The following is a 27,516-nucleotide window of genomic DNA, read 5'->3' on the forward strand; positions in this document are numbered from 1 at the left end:
ACCTTTGCTGCCACCCGGTGGCTAAGTTTGGGGTGACGAAAGGGAACAATAAAAGTTTTGGTTAAATGTTAAAAATCTGTTCACACCCCTTTTTGTTTAACATTGACTTTGATATCTACTTCTAATTAGGGCTGAAACGACTCATCGGATTAATCAAGATTAATCGTGATCAATCTATTATTGAAATAATCGTCAACTAATTGGAATCAATTAATTAACTGCAAAAGAAAGGACCATTTACTGAAAGAATATGGCAGTAAATGAGAAAACTATTTTAAAAAAAGTGTACAAATTTAGCACTCAATATAAAAAATCTTCTCTCTACTTAAAAATGAAACAAAATCTCCTATTAGACACATACTAAAAATTGTCAATAAATCTACAAATAATCAAGTGCAAACTAAAATAATTCTATTTTTATTACATTTAGGTAATAAATGTTTATTTTCTTATTTTAAAAAAATATTTCCATCTCTTAATGCATTTCTAACATTGCATTAATAAGGTTTAAGTGGTTAAATGAAGAATGTAGCTATTTTTTTATGTTTTATCCGATTAATCATCCGAACAATCGACACAATCATCGGTTGCTGAAATAACCGTTAGTTGCTTCCCTGCTTTCCACTGGCTGGCGGCAGGACTGACCTGTAAGGTTGAGCTCTGGAATCGCTGGCTTCACCGTCAGAACCCGGGGATCGTTGTAGTCTCTGTTCCGCAGCAGCACCATGGCCACGGACTGGCTGTTTGCGGACTGGACGACGAGCAGGTGAAGCAGCAGCCGCTTGCAGTGCTCATAGACCTCTGGGTGCTGGTGATCAAAGCCTGGAGGACGAGAGCAGAACGACAAAGTGACGCCACGAGGCCGGTACGTGAGCAGAGACGACGCGTGAAACATCGGAGGACGTTACCTATAAACACAGCATGTAACAAAAGGTGCAGGTATGCGCTCCACTCCACTTTGATCCCGTGGTCTACTATGAGGTCCGTCAGCAGGATGACTGCAATGTTGCATCTGAAAAAAAAAAAAAAACGGAGGACGACTGTGAGCTTTAACCAAAGCTGAACGTCTGTGGTGAAACACCGTATTACATGGTACCTGTGGAGCGGCACAGTGGGGGTGTTTGTCTCTGGTAGGTAATCCACTAACGGAGCCCAGCAGCCTCCCGTCGGGGGGAACGGGAGAGGCTCCGGCTGGTTGTGGTCCATTACTTTCAAGCGCCAGTTTGCATAAAGTGGCATGGAGTCACCTGGAGACACATTAGTAAGCATGGTCTTACACCGTATTAAAACTACACTATGCTGAGGAGGAGTGTGGGATTGTTCTCTGCTTACTCTTCTCGTCCTCATAGGAGCCACCAGAGCTGCTGCTGTACCGAGATTCCAGGCGGTGGTGCTGGCGGTTCAGGTTGCTGTTCAGACCCGAGTAAATATCCAGGTGTGTGTAACTGTGGGAGGAGACGCGCTGGTAAAACTAAAATCTCAGACTGCATAGAGCCTCCAGGCATAAATGTCATAAATTCAGATGTTCTTCTGAATTTATGCATTCTTAAATTTTTGAAGATAAAACGCATTAAAAGGTTGAGAATCTGCAGTAAAATGTCCTTTCCTTTTACTATAACTCCAGATTATTTGGTCCTGGAGGGTGAAGCTGACAGCTAATTTGACAGAAGACAAGGCCAAAGTGGACTTTTATCTTAAGGGAACCGAACACTTGGAGCGGAAAGGTGCGTCTTGTCGAGATGTGATTCGAAACACATTAGAAATTCTGAAGATTCTCAAAAAAGAACAGCTTAGTGGACTCCAGTTTTGCCTAGTTTAATCAGAAACACTGATACTCGCCAGGCATCGCGCCACAGACTAGACAAAGTTAGTTTGGGGTGTATTTTTTGACACTTATCTAACTCCGCTGATGTCTGTCGTCTTTTCAAACAACTTCGATTTCAAAATCATCATAGACGTTTACACATCTGCCATCTTAGAAAGTTCTAAGCTGTTGTGATGTTGGCACATGGTGACTTCATTTTAAAGCTTCCTAAAATACACTGCCGTAATATTTTTGAGAGTTGTTTTAGGACAGTAGAGAACAGCTTTGGTCTCGGTCCCACCCAAGACTAGTTGTCAACTTTAGCTTTAAGGACCAACTAATCTACTCTTAAAATAAAAAGAAGAGGCCAAGGGAGTGACCAAATGCAGGAATAAAAACTCATAACAGCTTTTAATAGGAAATTTGTGCAGAAGTTGGTACCTGTCTTCCATGTTTGGGTCTTTGCTCTTGCCGTCTTGATGACCCTCGCTTCCTGGCACCATGGTATTGCTGCTGGAGGTTGTTCCTGATGGAGAAGGCAAGAAACACATCGTCTGGCACTGGAAGTACAGCATTTAGTTGATAGAACTAGAGATGCACCAATCAATCAACCAGTGATTGGAATTGGCCAATTATTCCAGAGGGGAAAAAATGGCTATTAATTTAGCCTCAAATCTAAGAATACCATTATTTTCAGTTGACAAACTAGAAAATTTATGTCCTTAGAAAAACACTGAGTTTGCAGCAGGTCTAAAAAATCCAACAAGACCTGATTAATTCACTTGTATTTTAGGCCCAAGTCCAAAGTATCCAGACATATTATTTTAATTAAGATTTTGCTTCTTTCATTTTTAGCCTATAATTAACTTCTCCCATTTTTAGATTTTGCTTAACATCTTCCAGCTCCGTCACATCACTTGTAACCGCAGGGTGAGTCAAGGGCAAATCATCTGGGATGTGTGATTGATAGGAGCAGAGGGGGGGCGGGGCTGCAGGCTCAATGTGCTGCGCTTGTTACAGTATAATGAACTTCAGCACCTTCATTTCTTTCTTCCCTCAACTGGTAAACTATTTCCTCCACTATTTAGACTATAACAAGCACATTAACACATATTTATGTTGAGCATTCTTGTAAAGTTTTCTCTGTGCGCACTGCTTAAAAAAATGCATCACAGAATCCCGAGCCATCAAGCAAACAATTTTGGCTAGACCCGGCCAAAACTTTAGGTCCGGGGCATGAATCTTAACTAAGAAACAATGATCAAATCCAGAATCAGCTTAAGGCCCGATTGGTGCATCTCCAATGTAAGAAATGAACTTGTGTGTCTCTATTGGTCCATTACCTGAGGTCACTGAGGGGATCTTGTAACTGGAGGTGATGCGGTAATAAGGGGGGTTGTCCATGTGGGTCACAGCTGAGCTGACCGGCTCAGTCAGCTGAAGTTCCCACATCAACTCCTCCAGCAGCTGCATAGTTTTATCTCTGCCCAAGTAAACCACCACTCGTTTCACCTGAGGACACATGTTAGAAAAATGTTAGAAACAAATGCCACATGTCTCCCACGGTTCCTGAAAGGAAAAAAAAGTGTTGCCACTTACGTAGGGCAAGAGGCTGGGGTCACTGCTGACCCCGGATATACTGATGAGGAAGTGCAGAATGATTCTGAGGTTCTTTGGCCAACTGTCTGCCAACGTCGTCCACACGTTCTCGATTTCTGACCAAGCAAATTCATCTCCGTACTGCAAAGAACGGACATTGATTAGGATTCTCGGCACGTCGGATTCGTAGCAGGGTGTGGGGGCAGGACGGGGGGTTGGGTGAGTCGTCTCACCTTGGCGGTCATAAACATGAGGTTGTTTAGCACCATGGTCGTTGCACGAGGGGATCCCCACCCCTCTCCACGGAGCCAGCGGCGGCTGTTCACCATCATGATCTCTTGGTCTTGGCTATCCTCCTCTTCCTCGCCGCTGCCGCAGTCCTCTGGTCGCCTTATGGTCGGCTTGAATTCCACCAGCTCCACGTTGTTCATCCACGGTAGGAGGTAGTGCAACATGACTTGACGGCCACTAGGATGTGCTGTTTGGATACGCTGGCTGACTTCTGCAATTTGGGACAATCACATGGCAGCAAAAATATAATTAAAAAAAAAATATCCAGAAATGACACATGAAAGTGCTTGTACAGTTTTCCCACAGTTAAACCGAAGCACTTTTCAAGCATTTTCAAGCTAAGTTTTCAAACTTTTGGAAATAAAACAAACATATGTACTTAAAAAAGACAGTTTTAATTCACTACTGTATGATACCATTTATTACTGTTATTAATAATAATGCTTTTGTCAAATTATTCTACAGCAGGGACAAGGTAAGCTAAAATACAGCAAAATTCTATGTTTTGAAATGTCTCTCCCGCACACGCCCTATACACCGGACTGATCCCAGAACGAAACATAAATTTGACAAAAAAAAAAAATCCCCCAATTTAAATAACATTGTTCAACATATAAAAAAAATAAGACAATCTTTACTTCAATTACACATGTCCAAGGTTTCCCCCAGAAAACTTGCAAGGTCCATTGTGTTTTTGAGTTAAAAAAATGTTTAAAGTTGACAGGAAATTTGAAAATATCACTTGATAAAGTGTTATTAAAAGGTTAGAAGATTAATACCTGAACACAAACCACAAAGTCTTAAAAAATGCAAATATTTTAAAAAATAAACAGTTTTACTTGTGCCTGGTGGGGGCACAAGTAAAGCCTGGTGGCCCGCCAGGCTTATAATACACTGAGGGAAACCCTGAAGATCAATAATTCATTGAGGCATTAGGAATATTCAAAAATAAAGCAAAAAATGAAGTACAAAATGTTTTTGCTATGTTTCCTGACATTTAGCAAATAAAAACAGGCTTAAGAAAGAAACATTTAACTTCAGACAGTGAGGGTTTAATTGTAAATATTGTTTTCCAAATTTAGGCTTCTAATCTAGCATTAGATTGCACTTTATTACCAAACTGTGCAGTTTCAATATCAAAAACGATTAAAGACTTTATACCAAAATCAAGCACTGTCCACATTCCTTGAAAACACCTAATAAAAATTCAATAATTTTCAAGGATCTCAAGAAGCAGACAAACCCTCCATTAGTATGGCAGCACAGCCATTTTATCTCACAACAAACCATCCAGCAGTATTTTGTTAAGTAGCTGACCTGAGAAAATAGGCAGAGTGAGCTCCGGATATGTTCTCGCAAGCTCCTCAGAAAGCTGGTAGTAAGACACGGAGTACAGGTGTGGAAGCGGCGAGGGAGGAGTCAAGATGCCATCTGTCCGCTGGATCTCCAGTTTGTGTGCATAACGGAAAAGCTTTGGCTCCAGGATCTGTTTCACACACACGCAGCGGTGAGAACGTCTCAAAAGTTGAAGGGAAAAATCCCAACAGAAGCATTGAATGAACACGGACCAGACTGACCTGTAACAGCTGCATGGCTACCTCGTAGATTTCCCTGGAAGAATCAGCTGCCTTGAACAGAATCAGGTTCAGCAGCACCACAGTATCAAACTGATAATCCCTAAAAGGGGGAAAAAAAACAAGTTGCTTGACGGACAAACAACCCAGTAAAAAAAATAAATTGAAGTTCATTCTGCTAATGCAAGTAGTACCTGTTATGAAAGACGTTGGCGATGGCCTTGAAACAGCCAGCCGCAACGCGCCGTGAGCCGGTGTAACATCGGTCCACGGCCCAAAACATGAGGTTGCTCTGGTCTGGGTTGAGCTCCAGCAGCAACATCACGGCCTCGCAACCCAGCTGGTGGACCTAAAGGTGACCGCAAACCAAATATTTAAACAGTGACGCCACATCTTCAGGTATAAAATGAGACTTTAAAAATATTCAGCAAAGTTTGTGCTGTAAATATACATCAGAAATTTCAACAGTTGGAAATAAAAAGAAAAAAGAACCTGGAGCGCAACTTTGAATGTCTTGTGTGAGAAATGAATATAAGAGATTAAACAGTCCTGTCAAGACAAAATTTAAGGCTTGCTAGCTATATATATCTCGCCCATTTCCGTCGAGAGATAGATGGCACCACAGTGGTCTTCACCTTCCAGGAGAAGGCCTGGAAGGTGAAGACCACAGTGGTGCCTGTGGTCATCGGGGCCCTCGGGGCAGTCACCCCCAAACTGGAGCAGTGGCTCAAACAGATCCCAGGAACAACATCAGACATCTCAGTCCAGAAATGTGCAGTTCTAGGCACAGCCAAGATACTGGAGGAACCCTCAAGCTCCCAGGCCTCTGGTAGAGGACCCGAGCTCAGAGGATGAAAGAGAGACCACCCACGGAGGGTGAGAAGGGAATTGTTTTTTATATATATATATATATATATATATAGTTTTTTAAGGCCTTATTTTTAGATACATGGATGTAAGGGTTTCTAAGGATGCCCTGTTTTTTGTGATTTCTTGGACTCTTTTTGTTTCGCCAGACGGTGACAGTTTTGGTCAGTGAAGTAAGAATGTGTGTCCCAACAAAACAATAATGTCAAACATAAAAAATAAAACCTGATTTTGGAATCATAACGCAATTAAAAGTCCTGCTTAAAAGCTGTCCTTGAGCTACCAAACCATCAAATTTACCAGTGCTGCTGAGAAAAATCCCCAAAATATTCAGCCACATTTAATATTCTAAATTTCTACAAAACCAAATATTTCTGGTGAAGTATACATGCCTTTGCGTCAGAATGTATAATGTAGAGCATGTTTGGGATAGAGAAAATCCATAATAAATGCAAATTTGTGCACCCAGTTCCTGCTTTTGAATCCCATGGGAGTTGGAAGCATAACCGTTAGAGGGGGAAAAAAATCTTAAAAGCATAAAATTTAAACGACCTTCATGCCAATATTGAAAGTATGTAAGACTTCTGAATGTATAAAAAAGCACCACACAATTTTTTGCAAAAATATTCTTAAATTTAAATCATAAAAGCTGGATCAGTGGTTATTTTAGAGTTCATCACAAATAGCAGCAACATTTTGCTCACCTTCTTGTCCTGTGAATCCAAAATGTTGTCCAGCCACTTGTAGAGGTAGCCATCAGACGACAGGCCGACGTTGTCGGCTACGGGTCCGCAACACAACACGGCAGACATGGCCTGAACGATGAAACGGGAATTTAGCTCTCAGAGCGGATGGCGCGAGAGGTTAAAGCCGACGTCGGCATCGCTAAACGCTTACCTTCAGCGCACAGTACTGATGGCGATTGATCTGCATATTTCTGTCACTATAGCGATCCAGAGGAGTGAACATGATGCTGAAGGGTCCAGCCCAGTGACTAAACAGCATGAAGAGACTGTGCCGCAGTGACTGCTGAGGGAAGATGGTCCTCCTCTGGTTTACTGGGAAAAAAACAAAAAAACATGTTAAATGGAGAAACTTTTTTTTTATTGTTTAAATTTCACCGGACAGTCAAGAGCGCAGCTTAAACGTACCTGGAACATTCTGTATGATATTGGCCACAAGTGCGCTGAAGTGAGAGCGGATGTCCTTCAGCGTGTCAGAGTCCTTGTCGTTTTCAGCCTCCAGCAGCTGCCTGGTGAGGTCCACGTACTCGAGCAGCGTGCTGTTGAGAGAGTGGCTCTCCCCGTCCAAACCTCCACTGGATCTGGAAACCAAAAGAAAAAAATAAATCATCACGAAGTTCATCCAGTGGCTTTCTGAGAGGAGAAGTCTCAACGCCTTGGGTTTACGTACACGTGGCTGATGACGCCAGCATCAGCGAGTAACTCAAATATCCGGACCAGCTGGACCCTGAGGATGTCCCGACGCCTGCGTCGCTTCATGTTCTGTAAATGATGGAAACGTTTTCATTGGATTCAAGTGTCGCGTAAATAAAATAAAGTTTGACTGAATACTTTTAAAGTCCTCACTGAGCCACACTCACTTCTGGTCTTCTTTCCAGAGCTTCTTTTATGATTGGGTTTAGCTCCTCTATTAGTTCTCTGAAGGATGGAAGACATGCATGTCAATAAACGTTTTAAAAAAATAAAAACAAACAAACAAAAAAACCCTATGAAATCCACAAATTTTTCATTTTTAATTCTTTACAAATTTAAAAATGCAGAGTTCATTTTAATCCGTTTTTTTAAGTATAGAAACAAATTTTCACTTCGATGAGGTGAGCAGATAGATGAATGGATGGCAAAGGGAAAACAGTCTGGAAATATAAATATCATTCATACTCTTGGAAAACACTTTGAGAAGTGGTGTGTATTGTATCATTTATCGTGATAAATTTCTTAGTATAATGATTTTAATTTATAGTTGCCACAATAAATTCGAATTCATGATGTTTAAACATCATTAGACATTGTCAGGATTGTTATTTTTACCATTTTCTCCACTATTTATTTAATTAGAGTATCAATAAATTGATTAAATGCAGTTACTGTGTGAAATGTAGTGATACAAACATTTCTTTATGCGACTGATGTCTTCACTTTTATCATTATAGCGCCACAAAATGTTGTGATAAAACTTCAATTCCACAATTAACCAGAAAGTGTAAGAACCCTGAGATACATATGATTATAGATTTCGTATCAGTATTTTATTACCTGAAGGCAACAGGGTTGGTCCTGCCAAGCCCCAACACCAAAGACTCTGTGATGTCCATGCTCTCAGAGCGCATCATTGGAACGATGTGTTTAAAGAGGGAGGAGGGGGACGGAGTCCCGACAATCTGTGAACACACACACATTCACTTTGGTCACATCGATGCTGCTGCACAGCCGATGCTTTATTCTGCTCCGTCATTCTCGGTTTGAGCGTACTCTTCCGACCTTGGAATCGTAACTGTAGCCGCTGTCCGGCGTAGACGCCAGCGTCTCAGGCGGGGAGCAGCGGACGGAGCCAGAGGTGGAGGATGAGGAGGAGCACATTGAGGAGGAGGAGGAGGCGGAGCTGCAGCAAAGAATCAGGTAGTTTCTCCAAAGGCCGACGTAGGAATCGCTGCTGTTCAGACTGTTCACCTTTTTGGCATTGATGGGGCTGCTGGAGGTGGACGAACAGAAAACATCGGGTTGGATTAGTCTGAGTTGAGGTTATCGAATGGAGAGACGCAACTCTCCTGTTTTCCCCTCATCATTTGCTTTCTACACCAACTACTATTTGAAGCGAGTGTGTCACAACATAAGCAGTAACAGGACACAAAGCGTACTTTATGTCAACTTGCGGAGACAGCAGCTGAAGGCGGGTGTAGGCAAACATCCAGGCATAGTTGAGGGCGGTGGGGCAATGTTTGGGCAGGTTCTCCTGCCGCAGGTAGCTGGAGAAGCTGATGACCCAGGGGTCCTGGCCCTGCGTGACGTGGGCAAACACCCAGATGTGCGACGGGCTGACCACATCGAACTGGTGGCTGATGGGAGAGGAACTCCACTCTGCTAGTGTTTGAAGCTCGATCCCGCTGGGGCAATACAGCAAGTTGGTCTGCGGCAAAGGGAAGGGCAGGGGAAGATCAGCAGAGTTTCACAAGATGTTTCGTTTGTGCGGAAGCGAGGGAACGGTCATACCTGGTCAGCTCCGGTCAGGTGGATGAAGCTCTCCAACACAGAAGCACTTAATCTGTCCATTACATCAATAGCCAGTTCCTCATCTCCCTACAGAGATTAGGACACGACAAATGAAGCTTAATTAAACTCCGTTACTCCTCTGCAGGCACACAGCTATTCAATTTCCCATTTATAATAATAACATAGAATAGTTCTGCACAGTCCCTTGCAGAACTATTAATGACCCTGAAACTTTTTCACATTTTGCCTTTTTTATTTGCTGGACCAACACAAAGTAGTGCACAATTATGAAATGGAAGGAAAATTAAAAAAAATGTTTTCAAAATTTTTACAAAGAAAAACGATTTACTCTGAAATCCTTGAATAAAAGTGCAGCCAAATGCCTTCAGCGATCACATAAGCAAATAAAAGATTCCATCTGCATGTAATATAAACGTAGAGTAAACACAGCTGTTCTGTGAAAGTATCTTTGATCAGTTATGACTAACTTCACGGTCTGTGCCTCAGAAAAGGATCTAAAAGGCCTGATTCTGCCATGTATCACAGTGGGAGCAGTATGTCCAAGGTCATCGGCAATATTTGTTTCCCTCTTTGAATTTTGTATTATTATTAAAGGGGTCATATTATGAATTTTCCAGGCACATGGTGCCATTTCAGAGTTCTGCATGAGGGACCTCGGCTGGGAGGCTGCAACTCCAAGTAGGAGCTTTAGGTAAATAGGTGGCACGTTTCATCAGGAAGCCCTTAAACAACCTAAACGGTTGCCATGGGAGATTCAAGCATTTCTGAAACATCCATGAAAGAATCAAAGCAACATTCCAGGTGCGGTTTTCTTGAAGTAAATCTCAAGAAAGTTAATTTTACATAAAACACCCCCTTTAATATATTTTAAAAAGAATGAATCGCAATGTAACGTGAATTTTTTCGAGTGCCATTAATGCTTCTGCAAGGTACAGTGAGCCTGAACTTGTTACCTTGCCGATTCCCAGTGCTGTGTGCAGAGCACGGACCTCCTTTAAGACATTAACGGCCAACTTGCGGGTGGCTGGCCGGCAGCTACAGAGCACAACCAGCGCTAAACCCTCCACAACATGAAGCACTGCTGAAGGCGGGGTGCGCTCCAAGGACAGAGACCGGCTGTTAGTTGAGCCCTTTAACACAATAGAACAAAAACAAAAAAATTATTATTGAGTATTTCCAACATGTTGCATGAAACTGTTGCCAAAGAAACCCAAAGGACCCACCTGTGTATCATGGCCCTTGTTGCTGCTCTGCACGGCTTGCTTCCACTGGCTGATGAGCAGCAGCAGCATCTTGACCGCGTTGTCCAGCAGCGTGGGATGGACGTCCGTGACCTCTCTGACTATGAAGTACACGAACCCTGAGAGGACGTCCTCCCGCCACTCGGGGAAATCCACCATGAGGGCCTGAAGAGACGTGAAGGCAAGGCCACGCAGCTCCTCGTCCATGTGGATGGTCAATCTACGGACGTGGAACGAACAAAGAGGTTTGCACAGGCTTCACCGCAGCTCACAGATTGGAATGAGATGAAGGTCACTGAGGGTGACGTACTTGGCTAGGAGCTCTATCAGCTCTTGTCTGCTCATGCCATCTGGTATCAGTCTTGGGATGGCGGCCACGCATGTCCGGAACAGATCGATCTTTGGTTTTCTCTCCCCCCTGTGGAACAGTTCATAAAAAGCTAAGTCACACCCAGCAGGAAATTGCACGCATCAAAGTTGTGCTTACGTACGTAATCATGTCTTCGGGCTCTTTGTTAGACATCTGAACACTTGTCATGCTCATGGAGCGTCCCACTTCCTTGTCCAGGTGACGCAGGATGTTATCCAAGGCCTTTCTTACTTGCGGATAGTACATTGACATGCCTGAGGAAACACCCAGCGATCTTAGAACATTAAATATACGTGTGCAACGTTACCTGCCCAAATACCAAACCTACCGATCACTTTTGCTTCCTCGTCAGTAAGTGTGGTGTTGAGGAAGATCTTTTTGACACGCATGGTGTTCCCAGAAGGCATGATGATCCCCGTCGTAGGCATCGGAGGCTCGCCGTCTTTCTGCTGCAGGCTGTCTGCAATCACCAAGAAGGCTCGCAAACCAATATTCATCCTCTGGTGGGACAGAAAACGTAGCAAGAAGAGAAATAGGGTTGAAACGACTGAAGTAATCGACATACTAATCTAGTAATCCATTAATGAGCATGTAGCCTCAAAAGTAGCTTGCTAAAAATAAAATAATCATTACCTGAAGCAATAAACAGAACCCAAACCCAGCATGTTTAACTCTTTACCTCTGGATTGATGGTGAATGTTTTGTGAGACTTGCCCACACACAGCAGGTCATAGATGATCTCCTTCATAGCAAAGTCCAGTCTTTCCTGCAGAAACCAACAACAGAAGCAGTTAGACACACTCAGGCCTGTGTGGTGTGTCAGCTATTCTTTAAAAAAACAAAAAAAAAAAAACAAACAAAAAAAAAAAAAACAGTGTTCCAGTCAGACCTGGGCTATGAACTGGATGATCTTGACAAAGATGTTGAGGGGCGTGTCTCTGGGCACCACACTGCGGGAGCCTTTGGGGAAAAGTGCTGACACGATGCTGAGCAGTCGGCTGAGGAGTAGAAACAGGGTAATAAGCATATACAGCACTGAATGACCAGCTTCATACCGTCATAGAGTTTATTATTATTATTATTTTTTTTTTTTTTTTCATTTTCTCACCTTCTTACAAACTGAATTTATTTTAGAGGGATTCTATGATATATAGAACAAGATTTGGACAGTTTTCCTACGGTAAAATTAAAGCTCTTCACAAGATAAATTTTTAAAAAGAAATTAGGTTTGTGATTAAAGCTGCACACTTTCAAGGACTTTTCACACACATCAAGCACTTTCTAAACCTTGAAAACACCTAAATGAAATGTTTTATGAGCAACAACAAAAAAATCTGAAAAGTGTGGAGTACAACAGTATCCAGTCTTCATTACTCTGTAGTTTCTGGTTTGCATTTGTTAAGCTGTGAATTTATGTGAGAAACTGTTTTTAATAGGAACGAGTTGCACAGAAATTGATTGGCTGGAAGCATTTACATGGTTACGCAACTGACCTCTGTGTGACGGTGTTACTCTCACACTTGATTCTGATAATGTAGACCCACAGCAGCCTGTAGAGCGACTCCAGCGCCACACGGGACATTTTGGGATCTTTATTCTATAGATGGAAGAAAAACAAAAAACAAACATTATTGTCTCAGACAGAAATTGTATGTTGAAAGCTTCATTACTCACCTGAGAGACCAGAGAGGCTATGAAACATGTTGCAACTTTACAGTCAGTCACTCTTAAACACAGCAATACAATGCAACATCCCCCCATTTAAAGTTGTATTTAACTGTATATTAATGATGCCACACATTTACACATATTAGGTCAAAAGTTCACTCTTCCTAATCAAAACACTTCACAAATTCATTATCAAAGGTCATACGTAATCTAGTCTTTCACCAGATTAGCAGTACATATAAACACTATAAACATGATAATGATGCCTCGGTTTAAACCGATGTGTCAAATTTGCAGGTAGACGGGATTTGTTCAATGTGCTTTTTACACCTCATGGCAGTTATGTTAATATTTCAGCAAGAACATCCAACAAATTAAACGACTGGGAAGGAAAACCTCATTTTTCAAACAGAGTTGCTCAGTGTGAGCCATTCTGCTCATTTGCTACATTAATTATTGTATTAAAAGACTTAAATATAACTAACAAATGAAACCAACTGATCACATGATCAAGTTTCTTGCAAAACACACAAGTTAGTAAAAGCCACCCACACCTAATAAGGGATCCGTAACTACCTGAGAAGCTTACTCAAACCTAAGTAACCTTAAGCATAATGGCAGATTAAATGCAGACTTTTTTTAATGCAGTTTCTCATCTGCTAATTAAATTCTCTGTTTTCTGTATTTTAAAACAAAAGCAATTATACTGATTTTGCCAGTCATGGCAGGAGCAGTAAAAATGTTGTGCAACATGCAACAATAACTGGAAGTACTGCGTCAGAACTTTTACAGAGTAATGGGCCTCAGACGCTTCTACAGAAAAGTTTCATCAGTTCTACACAACAGCAAAGGAACCATCAGCTGTAAATTCCCAGCAGTGAGAAGAGCCACTGTGAAGGAGCATAGCATAAAACAAAGCATCAAGTATTAATAGCGCACATTTGACACTGCATGAGTGGTATGACTCAATACAATGAAAATGAGAAAACGAAACTCAAATACTCATGAAATAATGAAATGTGCAACAGGATACAGAGAAACAAATCCCAGTCCTTAAATATTTTTCTGTGGTTTTCCTATTTAAAAATGGTTTCTGTTGGCTCCAACGATGGCTACAACACAAACAACAGTCGGTCTCCAAAAACAAAAAAAGTTAATAGATCTGCTTAGATTTCTTTTTCTCCATTTCTCTGTAAAAAGCTCTTTCACCATCTCTTTATAGATCAAACTGCATCTATTCTTAACAGATTTTGTGCCAAATGTCTAACTTTGCTTTTGTAAAACAATGACCTACTGATAAAGGCAGAAATGTTTATAGATCAACTATTTTCTCAACTAAAGTCTAAGGTAATAATACAGGAAAACTGTCCAGGTGTTTAGACGGGTATTTTATGTATTTTCTACAGTTTTGGAATCGGTTTCTAACCACTCGATCAGATAGACGTTAAAACAAAGAGAGATTTGATGCTTCCTGGAAATTGAACTGCTAGAAAAATTGTGAAAGTCATAAGCCATCATACAGTCTTCAGTCAGAGGCATCTTCGGTTTTGTTGCAAGTCTGACTGCTACGGGACATCCTTCCTGCCCAGATTCAATACTTCGATTTTGAGTTACAACATTTACTTTATCCTTTGGGATGAATAAAGTATTTTCTAACTCAAATTTGTACAAATAAAACCAAACTTAAAACAATCACAGCCACTCTTTTACTCATTTAAAAAGACAGACTACAGCTCCTAAACAAACTTTTTTATTTGGCGCTCTAAAAACAACAGTAAGATATTCTGTCCTTTATTTCTCTCTAAAAGATCATTTTAAAATAACAGCTGTGTCCAATTAAATGTTTGAGTTTATTATCTTCCCAAATCATCGGTGTTATGGGAAGATGTGAGACTAACTAAAAGTTATGCTGACCTCACTATAAACAACAGTCTTTCTGTGTATTCCCTATAGAGTAAATCAACCTGAGGCAATCTTTTGGAAAACGTCCACATTAGCTAACATTTCCCAATCCAGAACGTTCTGCGATAGAAGAAATGTCCTAAGATTTACGTTTCCTCCTTGATTTACAGTAACAGCCTGATGGAATAGCTGCCATACTTCTGGAAAAAAAAAGAAAAAACTTTTTGTATAAGTTTTTGTGCTTCAACTAGCTTAATTTTTAAACACTAATACTGAAAATAGTTGAGTCTTCTTCATGCCATAACAACCTCCACACTGAAGAGTGTTTGGTGTGCTTAGACACACTGATAGGACAGAATAAAAAGACATTTCAAGAATAATATTATCCAATTCATCTCACCAAACACCTTTTGAATACAATTCATATTACTGTTTTTGTTTTTTGTTGTTGTTGTTTTTTATCACAACAATGTAATAAGATTATTATTAATGGAGTACTTTTTATCAAGTAAAACATTTTTGTCACTTTTCCCCAAAAATTAATCTACAATTAAAAGACAACCATTGAGCACTAAAGAACTCATTTTCTCACCATCTGGCAATAATCAGCAGCGCTGCATGAAAACAAACCACTTTAAACACACAGAGCAACCTCACAACTTCCAAACAGTTCATGTGTTGAACTTCCCTGTTGATGCTGCGCTTCACTGTAACGTCACAACAGCAAAACTCAACCCTTCATCCAAGTGAGCAGCACTTTACTGTCTGCCCACCGTCCTGATTTTGGACCGTTACGGGCGGGGGAGCGCCCGGCTACGCACTGACACTGGACGACTCACCTGCAGTGTCTCAATCTGCTTTCTGATGCTGTTGTTAGATGGCATCTGGAGCGAGTCAACGTGAGAAAAACATAAAATGACAGGAAACAAAAGAATGGTTTGGGGAGGGACACATGCAAGTTATTAACAAAAACAGAACAAATATGACAAGAAAAGCACAAACTAGCTTAACAGTAAAGTTGAAAAAGAAGCTATGATGAACTGTTCCGACATGCCGCTTGTGAATCAAGTTGCATGTTAGTATTACATATGTGACAGTCCATTCAGGTTAAATTAAATTTAGAGCACATATATTAGTGTATAATTGCAAACAAAACTAAGGTATGTGCTGCAGTTTGGAAATCAGACAAGGAGACGAAGAGAAAACAGACAGGAGAGACTTCAAAAGAAAGAGGATGACAAGAAACAGTCAAATTTACTGCAGCAGTGCCTGCCTCTTCCAGCACACACACAAGCAGCCACGCCCGATTTAGTGTTTGATTCAAACCCACATCCAGCATGCTCAAAGTGTCCCATTTTAACCCTGTGGGTACCATGCTTTATGGATCACAAACAAATGCAATAATTTGTTAAAAGAGGGACGTTTCCAAACTGAACGTTAATCTTTTGAGCCCGAGAACATTAGGTTTTAAATGGGTCATTACATTTCATGTGTTTAATTTAGTATTGCATTTAATGAGGGATGGATTAGGGCTGAAACAATTAATCGGATTAATCGCAATGAATCGATTATAGAAATTTAGCAATTGATTAATCATTACTCAAAAATAAAGGTTATTTGCTGAATAAACTAAAATATTCACAGCAATAAATAAGTCTAAACTGTGCACTTTTTACATTTAAGATTAAAAAGACTTGTCTGCCAATATGTTTTACCCAAATCTCCTGAAGAGCATTATCTGCTCCAAATTCCCTTATGGAAAGCTATATTATTGAATTCTAGGCAACACAAAGTTTTCTTATTATAAAAGGACCAGAATTTTTGCATCTCTTAAAGTATTTATAATATTGTATAAAAAAACATTAGAAGGTTCAGTTAAAAATATACAGAATGTACCAATTTTTTTCTTACCGATTAATTAACAGAATAATCAATTCCTAAAGTAATTGTTGTTAATGTCTCAGAGTAATTTCAGGAGTCACCAGTACACACAGAATTAAAATCACTGGATGGAGCAGAGCATGAAAAATCACAAGAATCGTTTCTCAGGCAAGTCTGCTGCCTGTTTCAAACAATTGAGGCACTGATTTTAAACGCTAAAATATACATCCCACTGGAAACGATCATCACGATGATTGAATGACAGCCGCATTTCGACGTTCCCCGCAAGATCAAACAGAATCCACAAGAGGTAATCAGTGTTTAGAGGAGGAGAGGCTCATTGAGTCAGTCAGTCAGACAGTCAGAGATCTGGTCAATCAGTCGCTGGGTTCAACGGTCAGGAGCAAGAGGAAGACGGGCTTGATCCGTTTGTAATTGGTTTACAAAGACTCAATAAGAGACCTGAGGTAAAACAGCACTTGAGATGTGATCGCATGCATGCATGCTGAGGCATGCCTGGGCTCTGCAAACCTTTTAAAGCAGAGTTTTAAACACCACGTAATTGTTTATGAGATGATTGCTCATTTCAATTCATGTTTTTAGGAAATCAAGTGCTATTCTGTTCAGATCTGCTTTATTGATGATTAAAAGGGAAATCACATTATGATTTTGTAGACAAAAAACGCAGAGCACACAACTCAAAATCGGAACAACTTACTTAGTGTTGCAACATTTTTATGAATTATTACCCGTCTTATCACCAGTAGATAATTTTCAATGATACACATGCTTGGAGACCAAACTAAATAAACTCTGTATAGAGTGTGAATTAGTCTAGTCGTGTCATTTTCTTAATTCTATCTTCAAAAACTGAAAATACTCAGCTAGTTTCTACAAGCTAGTTGAAATCAAGTGTAATGGTGTCTAGAGTGACTTCTGAAATGATTTAACTTGAAGAACAGTTATTAAGATTTCTTAAATAGTTTTGTGTAAATTGTGGTTGGCATTACCTTCAGGTGTGACAGGCAGTTCTGCAGGAAGATGTGCCAGTTGTTAAGGAAGAACTGCTTCTGACTCACACATAGCAAGCACGTTACCAAGGGATAAAGAGCCTGGGGAGGAAAAAACATTAGATAATGACTTGTTTATTAGGTTTGAAAGATCTCAGTGGGCATGCGGAGCTCTTTATCGTTACCAAAGAGTGCTTCTTTCTGGAACTGAGGTCAAACGTCGTCTGGTAAAGCATCTCCACAAACGTTTTTAGGCACGGCACATTGACTTCATTTTTCACCGCCTGGAAAACGAGTTAAACGTTCATCTTAACCGAAGACGACAAAAAAAAAAAAAAAAAAAACATTCAACTTTCATGTAAACAGAACAGCGTTGTGAGCCTGACTTACAGCTGCGACAGGAATGAGGATTTCAACAAAAAGACCAGCAAGAGCGTGCTTTACGTCTTTATCCTTGACTTCGAGGAAATACTGGGCACATTCCTAAAGCATAGAGAAAAAAAGAAAAATGGAAGAAATAAATCAGATCTTTGCAAAACACACAAATGCTTTTTGTAAGCAGGAAACACACAGGTCACACTAACAACAACACTCCTAAGAGAAGAAGTTGTTACTGAATGAAAAACACTCAGATTTGGCTAATTTAATTATCAGTCAGGTGTCTAAACACAAATGTTAGCAACTATTTGGAAATCATCACTTTGTTTACTATATAGACATTTTATTGCCAACATAAATGAGTTACATTTTCAATTCATCTGGAATGAAGAAAACATAATTTTGGTGTCATTTAAAGTCCCTGAAGAGAAAACTGGAATTGGCTAAAACTAATAGACAGATAAAGGCTTCTTAAAGTTAATGATTGAAAATGAGTTTAAAAAATGTCTGACCGGTGCATCCCTAGCCAAACATGACAAAAATACAGTATTTAAATAAGATTTAAATATTATTTCTCATTTTATTTAGGTCATTTGATCCTACAATGGAGTTTGAAAAGACTAAAAATATAAATATAACATGGCTCATAAACCCATCATAAAGTTCACATTGGAGCCAAAGAATGTATGTTTTATGACTTTAAGGAAAACTTTCTCAGCAGCCATATCACCCCTTTTGTTCTCGAAGACATTGAAACACTGTTATCTGTGTAATATTGGCTTGTGAGGAAGTACAAGTCCAAAAACAAAGGACATAGGAAGGAAATAACTAAAATCAACATGATATGTGCTAACATATAACGCTCAACAGGTTGGATTTGGAAAACTTCGACTGTAGCTTTAAGAGCCATGACTGTAGATACGTTGCATCGTTAAAAATAACAGCAGCAGAGGGAAACGAGAAAAAAAAAAAAAAAAAAAAACTAGTGCATGGTGTAATTTACCCACCACCACAAATTTTACCTGCATGAACTGAAAAGAAGCCTCAAAATCCTCCACCGGATACATTTTGACCCGAAAGAACTTCATGCCCATGATGAGAGAGATAATGCTCTGCAAGACGTATGGACTCTGCTCCTTTTGCCGCAGCTCCTTCAATTCTGTGATGAATTTTTTCCTCACTGCCTGAAACCTGGACAAACATGGACAAAGACATTTGTCTGTGCTCACTATTCAATACTCCCACCATAAAGAAGAAGTGAGAGATAAAAAAACAAACAAAAAAAACTATATGTGGCCTAAATGTAAACTTCAGGATACTCACTTTGACTGTGTAAGAACTCCTATGACCTCAGCATACAAGTCTGCAATGATGTGCACATTCCCAGTGTTGGGGCCACTGTATCTGTAAAAAATTAAAAAGGTATGTATTCAAATCTTCAAATTATCACATTACCCCATCCGTCTCTGGAATTACGGGCGCTTACCCCTCTTTGTGTTTAAAGTGCTTGAACGCCAGGTTTAGAACTTCATGTACTAAAACATCCGGCACTGGATGAAGAGGAATCTGTGGCGTAAACATGGCATCATTAGTCTTATTAGAAGCATTGATGGTCCGTCTTCTTTCTCCTCTCAGCCCTTCATTATCCTCCCCCCGCATTAGCAAACGCCAAGGACAACACGGCTCGGGTCTCCAAGGACTGGCATTCTCCTCCGAATGGAGCTTTGATTTGAACAATCTACTTTAGAAACACTCTCGGCTGGAAGTTGGTGCGTCGCCAGCCGCCGCATTTATTATCTCTGTTCCCATGCAGGAAAAAGTCATTGTGGCAACATTAGCGAATTTCTGAGCTGCCGAGCGCAAAGACACCTGGTAAACAATAAATGTCTCAGCTTACAAATTGCTGGCGTGTCAGATCGGTAGAGCCGTGGGGTAAAGTGGGCAAATAAACAGCCGCAGTGGCAAATTAGAAGCAGCGTTTTCTGAAGGAGAATGAGACACATTTCTGAATGTTCTCAGTAAACTGTGATCTAAAACTACTGTAGTGACAAATATTATTAATACCACAGAGACAACTAACCCACAATAAGAAACATCTACAACATAAAATATAACAGTTAAGAATTTATCTTTGTTTTTTAATTGAAAAGGACATTTGATACCCTGTCAGATTGCATCGATTTTTATATGGAACATGACTCCAAATTACTTTGAGCATATCTAAAATGACAACAACAAAAAAAATCAGCTCTGAGTTAGGAGTGTGTCAATGTTATTTGGCTGGTGTTTACAAGGCAGCTAATCCAGGAGCACCTTTTAAATTTCTCAGCGCTGACTGGTTGTACGTCACAAAGCAACGGAATTAAAGACTGAAAGTGTTAGCATCTGTAGTAGCGCCAAGGCAGTTTCCACTGTGTATATTAATGCATATGAAGGTATATGCATGAATACATGCAGTGTATTAATGTAGGAGCCCCACAAATACCAGAGGAATTTGTAATTCACAAGCATTCTTACACACTGATAAGATACACTAATGTGCTGTTTCTATTTATTTTTATCCCAGCTATAGAGAATATGGTAACACTTTATTTGAAGGGGTGTGCATAAGACTGACATAACACTGTCATAAACATGACATAACATCTGTCATGAACATGAACGAGTCCTTATGAATGGGTATGAATGTTGTCATGAAGTGTCATTCGGTAAATAATGACACTTTTAATGCAAAGTTGCTTTAAAAGTTGCATTAAAAGTCCATTAAAAGTGCCAACATTGCATGATTTTGTAAATAATGAGAATTTAATGCAATGTTGGCATTTTTAATGGACTTTCAATGCAACTTTTAGAGCAACTTTGCATTAAAAGTGTCATTATTTACCGAGTGACACTTCATGACAACATTCATAGACATTCATAAAGACTTCTTTATGTTTATGACAGGTGTTATGTCAGTCTTATTCACACCTCGTCAAATAAAGTGTTACGAAAATACTTTACAAATGGTGGATAATATTTCACTGAAGCAACAAAACTGGATTGCTCACCTGTTTTAGAACTTCCACTGAAACTAAACAAAAAATAAAATCTATAGCTAAGTCCCGTCGTTCTAGAAGGTAATCTTTATCCCGGTGCTGTTCATCCCTGCAAACCAGCGACAAATAATTCATTGTACACAAAGTAGCATTTGGTAGACAGTCATTTTGTTCAAGGTGAAAAATGCGATAGGCAAGGAAGAAAAAAAAGGAAGAAGAAAAAGTACAGAAGAAAGGATGCGCTCACCCTTTTGATTTTGTACTAGACCGAGGTCGGTACTCGTAAGACTCATCTTCAGTGCCGCTCTGCCGCCGGTACCAGTCGAATAGTGTGCGCAGGAGGGAGGGTAAACAGTGTTCTGCTATTGAGCTCATAGAGCTTATTAACTAAAAAAAAAGTACAGATAAAAAAAGATGAAACATCAGAACATTTTTGTAACCAGGGAAATATGCAAACGCTGCCTGAAAAACATTGTCATAGATGCGTCATAGGCTTTTATGGTCCACAGAATTAAAAAAACACCTTGAAAAACAAATAATAAAAACTATCGCCACAGTGAAGCACAGCGGCGGCTGCATAATGCTGAGGGGATTCTTTTTTTTCTGAGGTGGAGCTAAGCACAGGGCAACTATGGAAACGGCGTGCTAGAGGCTGCAAAAAGCAGACTGGAATGTTTGTGAGCCTGCCAGGAAGAGAAAGACTTCCTTAAGCTGAATGGAAGGGAGGGATGCAACGATATGAAAATTTGGGCTGATGTCCATATCTGATATTAATATTGCTGCCAAATATAACATATATTTTACTACCATTTTGACAGCTTGAAAAAAAATGTCTATACAGCTGACTTTGATAAATATCACTTGTTAATATTGACCTATTTTTTATTCATCAAAGCGATACCAGTATGTTAAAAAAATAAAATCAGGTGATACCGATGTTGATGTCCATATATCGTGCATCCCTAATGGAACAGTTAAAGCATATTTCTGAATCAAAACAGTCAAGTCAAAGTCCAGACTTGAATCAATTTCACAATCTGCTGCAAAACTTCTAAATTGTTATTTATTGTTAAATAAGGACAGGCAAAATGTTCAGCTTTTACATGTGGTAGAAAGACTCCTGAAAAGACGCAGCTCTATAATGTCCCAGCTCTTCAAAGCTGAATAAAAATCCAAACTGATGTTTTCTGATTTATCTTCCAGAAACAATTTATAATAATAATAAAAAAGCCCACATTTTATTTTCCTTCCACTTCAGAGTTAACCTCTGTGCTGATCTGTGACATTAAGTCCCACTGTAGCACATTTAAGTTTATTGCTGCAACATGACAAAATGTGGAAAAAAGGCAGTGAATACTTTTGCTAGAAAAAAGAAAAAGAAACATTAGGAAATAAATAACACTTGAACTGAAGTGGTCAGTGCGCTTTAAGTGTTCAGCTAGGATTTTTGTGAGTTTAAAGGGCCAGTACAGTGCGGAGAGGACGGCGCCTGATGGACGACCGGCAGAAGAGTTATGTAATTCCTCCCTCTGCCCTTATGGCGCTGGCCAAATACACTCCAGCACCCGATGCAGATTTACTGCTGAGGATGACACAGCGATTCTACGCACTCACTTTTGGCTCTATATGCTCCCTCTCTCTCTCTCTGTCTCACTCACAATGGGGACAGCTGGATCTATACCATATCCTCGCTGGCTTTGTGTTGTGCTGAACAAAGCATTCAGCAGCAGGCAGGCCTATTGTACAGAGATCTGCAGCAGCTGCAGATGAGGCACAGACAGCCCATTGAGGGGTGGAGGGGGGGATTGATTGGGAGACTCAAATGCTGCATAGACGTACAGAGGTGAGGGAGTAGCTGTCGGTGAGAGTGTCACATTTATACATCTATACGAGATCTCAGTTCTTTGTGAGGGTTATTATGGGATCAACATCGCTTTGTCCAGAGAGTGCAGGCATTTTAAGACGGTTCCTTCTCTGATCTGACTCATGTAATGACAACAATTACCAGGGGAGGATGTTGGAATGCCAAAAAAAAAAAAAAAAAAAAAAAGGCAAAAAGAACAGCGAGTTAGAGGACTAATTAAGCAAACTTTTATAGACACTACAACAACTGGAGCTCTGGAGAATATTGTTGTTCTGTGTTGTAACTGCACTGACCTGATCAAATTGTGCGTCTTCCCCCCTCTGGAGAGATCGGGACAGTGGTTTCTCCTGTTGGAAACACAGAGGGGAATAAGCTTGTTACTAATTTCAGGCTTTGTAATGATTTCCCAGAGTAAAATTCCAGCACTTTTCAAGCATTTTCAAACTTTTTCCACCACCACACTTTGGAGATAAACTAAAGTAACCATAAAATATATTGAAATTTTATGTTTTGAGAAATCACACACACACACGCGCACACACACACACACACACACACACACACACACACACACACACACACACACACACACACACACACACACACACACACACACACACACACCTTATACAACTGATTGGTCTGAGAACAAAACAATAATTTAGCAAAAAAAAAAAGAGCCTCTGCTGTCACATTCTTTAGGCTTTTTTTAACCGACTACCTAAAGTAATTATTTAGAGATAGAAGACAGTGCTTCTTTTGGCACTCAATAGGATCCATTTCCCGTCTTCTGTCTCTGAACTCACCAGCGGCTCGGCCATCACCATCTCGATCTTCTTCTCGGCGAGCACGGCGAACTCGGCAAACAGGCTCTTGATGACAAACTCCCCGGGCTTGAGCTCGGGGTCGATGGTGATGCTGGACATGGCGGCGATGCTGTGCTTCTCCCACGTGAGGGGAGTCACCGAGCAGGGGGCACGGCGTCTAATCGCACTGCTGCTGACTGGTGTAGAAGCTGCAAGGGGAGCCAGAGGAGGTCAAAGGTTAAGGGATCTAGAACGACACTCATGTGAGAGGTATAGAAAATAGGACACATTAAAAAAAAATTGATTTAACGTTGAGCTGTTCTGACTGGAGATCTGTAGGTTGAATATCTACATTTCTGACGTTTTCTTAATTCCACTCAGTATTGAATGCATCTAAAGATCGCTTTGATCTGGAAAGGCATCAACAATCATTATCAAAATCATTATTGTTCAGAAAACAAGGTAGACTGCAAGGCATTTCTAGAAGAGACAAAATAAAACAGAATAAAGGAGACATTATTGTATTAGGAATAGTGGAAAAAAAGTCAAAGGAAAGAGATTTTCTGAACAGCAAACAACCTAAATATCTGGAAAAACAACCACAATAGTCATTCTTGTTAAATCCTTGTGATAACTTATAGTCAAAATATATGGTTATAACTCAAATAACTAAAAACAACAAAACATTAAAGTTATTTCTAAAATTAGAGGTAAAATTTTCAAAAACCATCTTATTCAGATGTTATATTTCATAACATTCTTCTACTTGTTGGGGAAATTAGGACCTAAAGCTTCCAGAAGATTAGTCAATTCGCCACAAATAAGGGCGGACTTATTAGAAACAACAAATACACACACTGGATATATTTACTGTACTTGTGACTAGTGACATTTAAATAAATTACAGCTCCCACCACAAAACAAGGAAGCAAAAAAAATGTTCAAAAGCTACTGACTAAAACACAAATGGATCTGCACAAACCATAAGCATCAACTGCACTGGAAAACAGACAAAATCATCACCTTGACACTTTGTTGAGTTTCTGAGTCAGAGAGATAAAGTAATCGTTATCAAATGTGAAAAACACTTTAAAATGCCTTGTAATGGGGAAGCAACAAATATTGTTTGGCTAACAGTTTTATTTTAGCTTGAGAAACTGTTTCTGAGCTTCAGTCAGAAGTGACATAATTACTGAAAAGAGATGTTACTTCCTGAGCCTTTATTAGCATTACTTCATTACTTCTGCTTTAACAGGTCCGCTTTCTTCCCCCCACCCCCTTTAGCGTTTTCTTTAGTATTGGCATACGTCAATGATTTCAATGTGGTTCAAGTGGTGACTTGATTGATTTACTTACTTTACTAAGCTAAGGCGTAAGGACAAGAGGACGTTGGCCCTAGATGTCCTGAAGGCAGAAAGGAAATGCTCCTGGGGCAGCACTTTGATTAGCTTCCTTAAGCAAATCTATGTGGGATCACAACATTTGCATGTGGTTCACATCATTTGCTCTTCCTATTCAAATATCAGATGCAAATCCTAGGAGTTTTCGTTTGGGCACCTAGGGCTGTCTCGGAAACCTTTACCGACGGGGCTCTGCTCTTTCTATGAGAAATATTTTTTTCAAGTCTTATCCATAAAGAGAATATATGATCAACCACAGGTGGGTCCTCAATGGCTCTACATCTGCACAATTCTGAGGTTTTGCCTGCTTAGTAAATCCTAAATTAAAAAGATTGTGGCACCAATTCCCAACTTGGTGACAGGCAAAGGAGATTATGTTAGTTTTTAAATCTAGCATCGCGGAGCCAAAAACATCAACAATTTGAGGAAGACCAAGAGCTAAGCACTGTTGTCATACACAACTCCAAATAATATTACTCCTTGTTTGAGTATTTACAGTTTAAAGTCAATGTAGTTGAATTGAATAGGTTTAATCAATGTTGCTTTGGAGAGTTTTACATACCGAAATAATCAATTAATCGCAATTTAAAATGAGCTCGGTCATTTCAATTACGGTGATTAACATTTTTTGAAGGGCAAAAATATTAATCACCAGTTTCATGGTTTCAGCTGCAAGTGGTTTTTATTTGTTTAATTTATTGTTTTTGGTTGGCATGTTTTATGTTGGATATCTACAATATCTTCATCCAAAAGGTTATTGGTGTATTTTATGGTGGTAATTTATTATTTTATTGTCACTCATAATGCCTCCATTTCATATTTTTTTCTCTTATAAGCTTGAACCATGACTAAACACATCAACAGCTCCAGGTAGAGGGGTCAGACGGCAACATTTCCTTCTATTCAGCTGGCACATTGTGGTGTTTCTGAGAATTTATGTTTGAATACGGTGAAACTTCCACTTTGGTTCTCAATGGTCCGACTCCTGCCAAGTGGACAGAAAATAGTAAAGTGACCCTTTGCCTCTTTCCCTCCCAGGAAAGGCCTTTTTCTGTTTCTTCCTGGTTGCCACAGAAACACTTCTGTACTCTGAACTGTCCAAACAACACCGCAGAAGTGCAGGGAAATGTTTTAATCTCCCAAAAAGAAAAACCAGAAATCCTGCATACAATATCAAGATTTTCATGACTAAAACTAGCAGATGCTAATACTTGGCTATTTACAAGTAGGTAACCGATTCTGAAAGTAAATCTACTTAAAAACTCCAAAAGAGAGCTTTCACACAGGTTTCCTACAAATTTCCCATTTCAAAATTTTATGTTTCCACACTAAACCTTCTAGATTTTTATGTTAGTTTCTAATCACATTAGCCACAAAAACATTCACCAAGTTTTTTTTTTTTTAAGTTTTTTTTACTCCCATCAAATCATGAGACGGCACATTTTGGAAGCTGCCTTTCAATTTTGCAGTGTGGTAAAGGGCTGTTTCACTGCTTCTGGCATCTGGAGAAACTTCAGATCGGTAAAATGTCCTAATACTGGAGGAGTGCTGAAAAACAGATCCTTCACAGTTTGTGATCAGCAATACCACTGATTCCACATTTGGCATTTAAAACCAAGCACATGTAAAGAAAAGAAAGAAAACTCTGGTTTAGAACACAAACGTAACAAGAATCTAAAGCTCAAAAAAGCAATAAAAGTTTGTTGTTGTTTCTTTTGCTTTCGTTAGCAACTCAAAACCCAAAACGATCCACAAGTTGGACAATAACTAAATTTTCAATCTGGCAAACAAAGAAGACCTTCATCTAGACATAAGTTAATGTAAAAACAGATTTGAAAGAGGATCAAATCAAATTCCAGACTGCACAGGAACAATGTTCCCACCACTTAAACACAAAGTAGCTGTGCTGACTGTTTGCTCAGCGTACAGAGCCAAATATATTGCAGACAGCAGCGGTGGCGACGGAGGATTAACGTAAAGTGAAAACTAAACAAATAAGCCAAAAATTGTACCTGGCCTAAGAAGCTAATGAGGAAATTATGGCATCTTGTGATCAGCAAGTCTACATGTAGAAACAAGTAGAGAAGCCATACCTTCAACTGCTCTGATCTACCACTGATATGCTGAACAATGTGCTTAGTGAGTTTACATCAAGTGTTATCAAAGATGTTATGAGAGAGCACAAACTGCGCAGCGTGTGGCTGGCTGCGATCATGTTGCAGCATGTGGTTTAACACAGAAACATACAATTTTGTAACAGCAATAAGAGCAAAACTCCCAACATTGTTTCAATCAGACAGACTCCTTGCACTTTGGGCTTTACTTCATCGAGGTCTGCATACGTTGGTTGAAAAGGCAAGACAACCGCAGAGTCATCACAGGATCATATGTTTTATTAGTTATTGCATGCTGCGCAACATTGTGATGAAAGTGCATTTTTTAAGACTTTATAGTTGGTGTTCAGGTATTAATCTTCCAATAACACATAATAACCAAGTGATATTTTCAAATTTCCTGTCAACATTAATTATTTTTTAACTCAAAAACACAACGTGCCACTGGATGAAAGACT

At 39.7% G+C, this 27,516-nt stretch overlaps 1 protein-coding gene across 2 annotated transcripts in view; it reads right to left on the bottom strand.

Moving 5' to 3' along the window:
* Positions 1 to 27,516, bottom strand: part of fryl (furry homolog, like) — a 71,626-nt gene that overhangs the window by 27,594 nt on the left and 16,516 nt on the right. Inside the window, exons 2-40 of one of the 2 annotated variants that reach the window (XM_088005167.1) lie at positions 23,545 to 23,753; positions 23,032 to 23,085; positions 21,122 to 21,261; positions 20,887 to 20,983; positions 19,323 to 19,402; positions 19,160 to 19,240; positions 18,859 to 19,027; positions 17,849 to 17,941; positions 17,644 to 17,742; positions 17,459 to 17,560; positions 15,407 to 15,451; positions 12,491 to 12,594; positions 11,887 to 11,995; positions 11,677 to 11,763; positions 11,326 to 11,497; positions 11,119 to 11,251; positions 10,938 to 11,045; positions 10,610 to 10,847; positions 10,340 to 10,516; positions 9,366 to 9,452; positions 9,014 to 9,282; positions 8,637 to 8,847; positions 8,412 to 8,536; positions 7,739 to 7,796; positions 7,549 to 7,640; positions 7,287 to 7,459; positions 7,033 to 7,193; positions 6,840 to 6,950; positions 5,463 to 5,617; positions 5,272 to 5,371; positions 5,012 to 5,180; positions 3,637 to 3,905; positions 3,404 to 3,544; positions 3,148 to 3,316; positions 2,246 to 2,330; positions 1,333 to 1,445; positions 1,097 to 1,247; positions 909 to 1,012; positions 646 to 822 (exon numbers count right to left, since the gene is read on the bottom strand). In XM_088005167.1, the coding sequence (XP_087861293.1) occupies positions 646 to 822; positions 909 to 1,012; positions 1,097 to 1,247; positions 1,333 to 1,445; positions 2,246 to 2,330; positions 3,148 to 3,316; positions 3,404 to 3,544; positions 3,637 to 3,905; positions 5,012 to 5,180; positions 5,272 to 5,371; positions 5,463 to 5,617; positions 6,840 to 6,950; positions 7,033 to 7,193; positions 7,287 to 7,459; positions 7,549 to 7,640; positions 7,739 to 7,796; positions 8,412 to 8,536; positions 8,637 to 8,847; positions 9,014 to 9,282; positions 9,366 to 9,452; positions 10,340 to 10,516; positions 10,610 to 10,847; positions 10,938 to 11,045; positions 11,119 to 11,251; positions 11,326 to 11,497; positions 11,677 to 11,763; positions 11,887 to 11,995; positions 12,491 to 12,594; positions 15,407 to 15,451; positions 17,459 to 17,560; positions 17,644 to 17,742; positions 17,849 to 17,941; positions 18,859 to 19,027; positions 19,160 to 19,240; positions 19,323 to 19,402; positions 20,887 to 20,983; positions 21,122 to 21,261; positions 23,032 to 23,085; positions 23,545 to 23,753 (5,217 nt within the window). The remainder of the gene's footprint in view (positions 1 to 645; positions 823 to 908; positions 1,013 to 1,096; positions 1,248 to 1,332; positions 1,446 to 2,245; positions 2,331 to 3,147; positions 3,317 to 3,403; positions 3,545 to 3,636; positions 3,906 to 5,011; positions 5,181 to 5,271; positions 5,372 to 5,462; positions 5,618 to 6,839; positions 6,951 to 7,032; positions 7,194 to 7,286; positions 7,460 to 7,548; positions 7,641 to 7,738; positions 7,797 to 8,411; positions 8,537 to 8,636; positions 8,848 to 9,013; positions 9,283 to 9,365; positions 9,453 to 10,339; positions 10,517 to 10,609; positions 10,848 to 10,937; positions 11,046 to 11,118; positions 11,252 to 11,325; positions 11,498 to 11,676; positions 11,764 to 11,886; positions 11,996 to 12,490; positions 12,595 to 15,406; positions 15,452 to 17,458; positions 17,561 to 17,643; positions 17,743 to 17,848; positions 17,942 to 18,858; positions 19,028 to 19,159; positions 19,241 to 19,322; positions 19,403 to 20,886; positions 20,984 to 21,121; positions 21,262 to 23,031; positions 23,086 to 23,544; positions 23,754 to 27,516) is intronic. The other variant, XM_088005168.1, reaches the window with a different exon arrangement.

Source organism: Poecilia mexicana, unplaced genomic scaffold (assembly GCF_051168715.1).
Source record: "Poecilia mexicana isolate PSO_F unplaced genomic scaffold, ASM5116871v1 scaffold_4, whole genome shotgun sequence".
Lineage (NCBI taxonomy): Eukaryota > Metazoa > Chordata > Actinopteri > Cyprinodontiformes > Poeciliidae > Poecilia > Poecilia mexicana.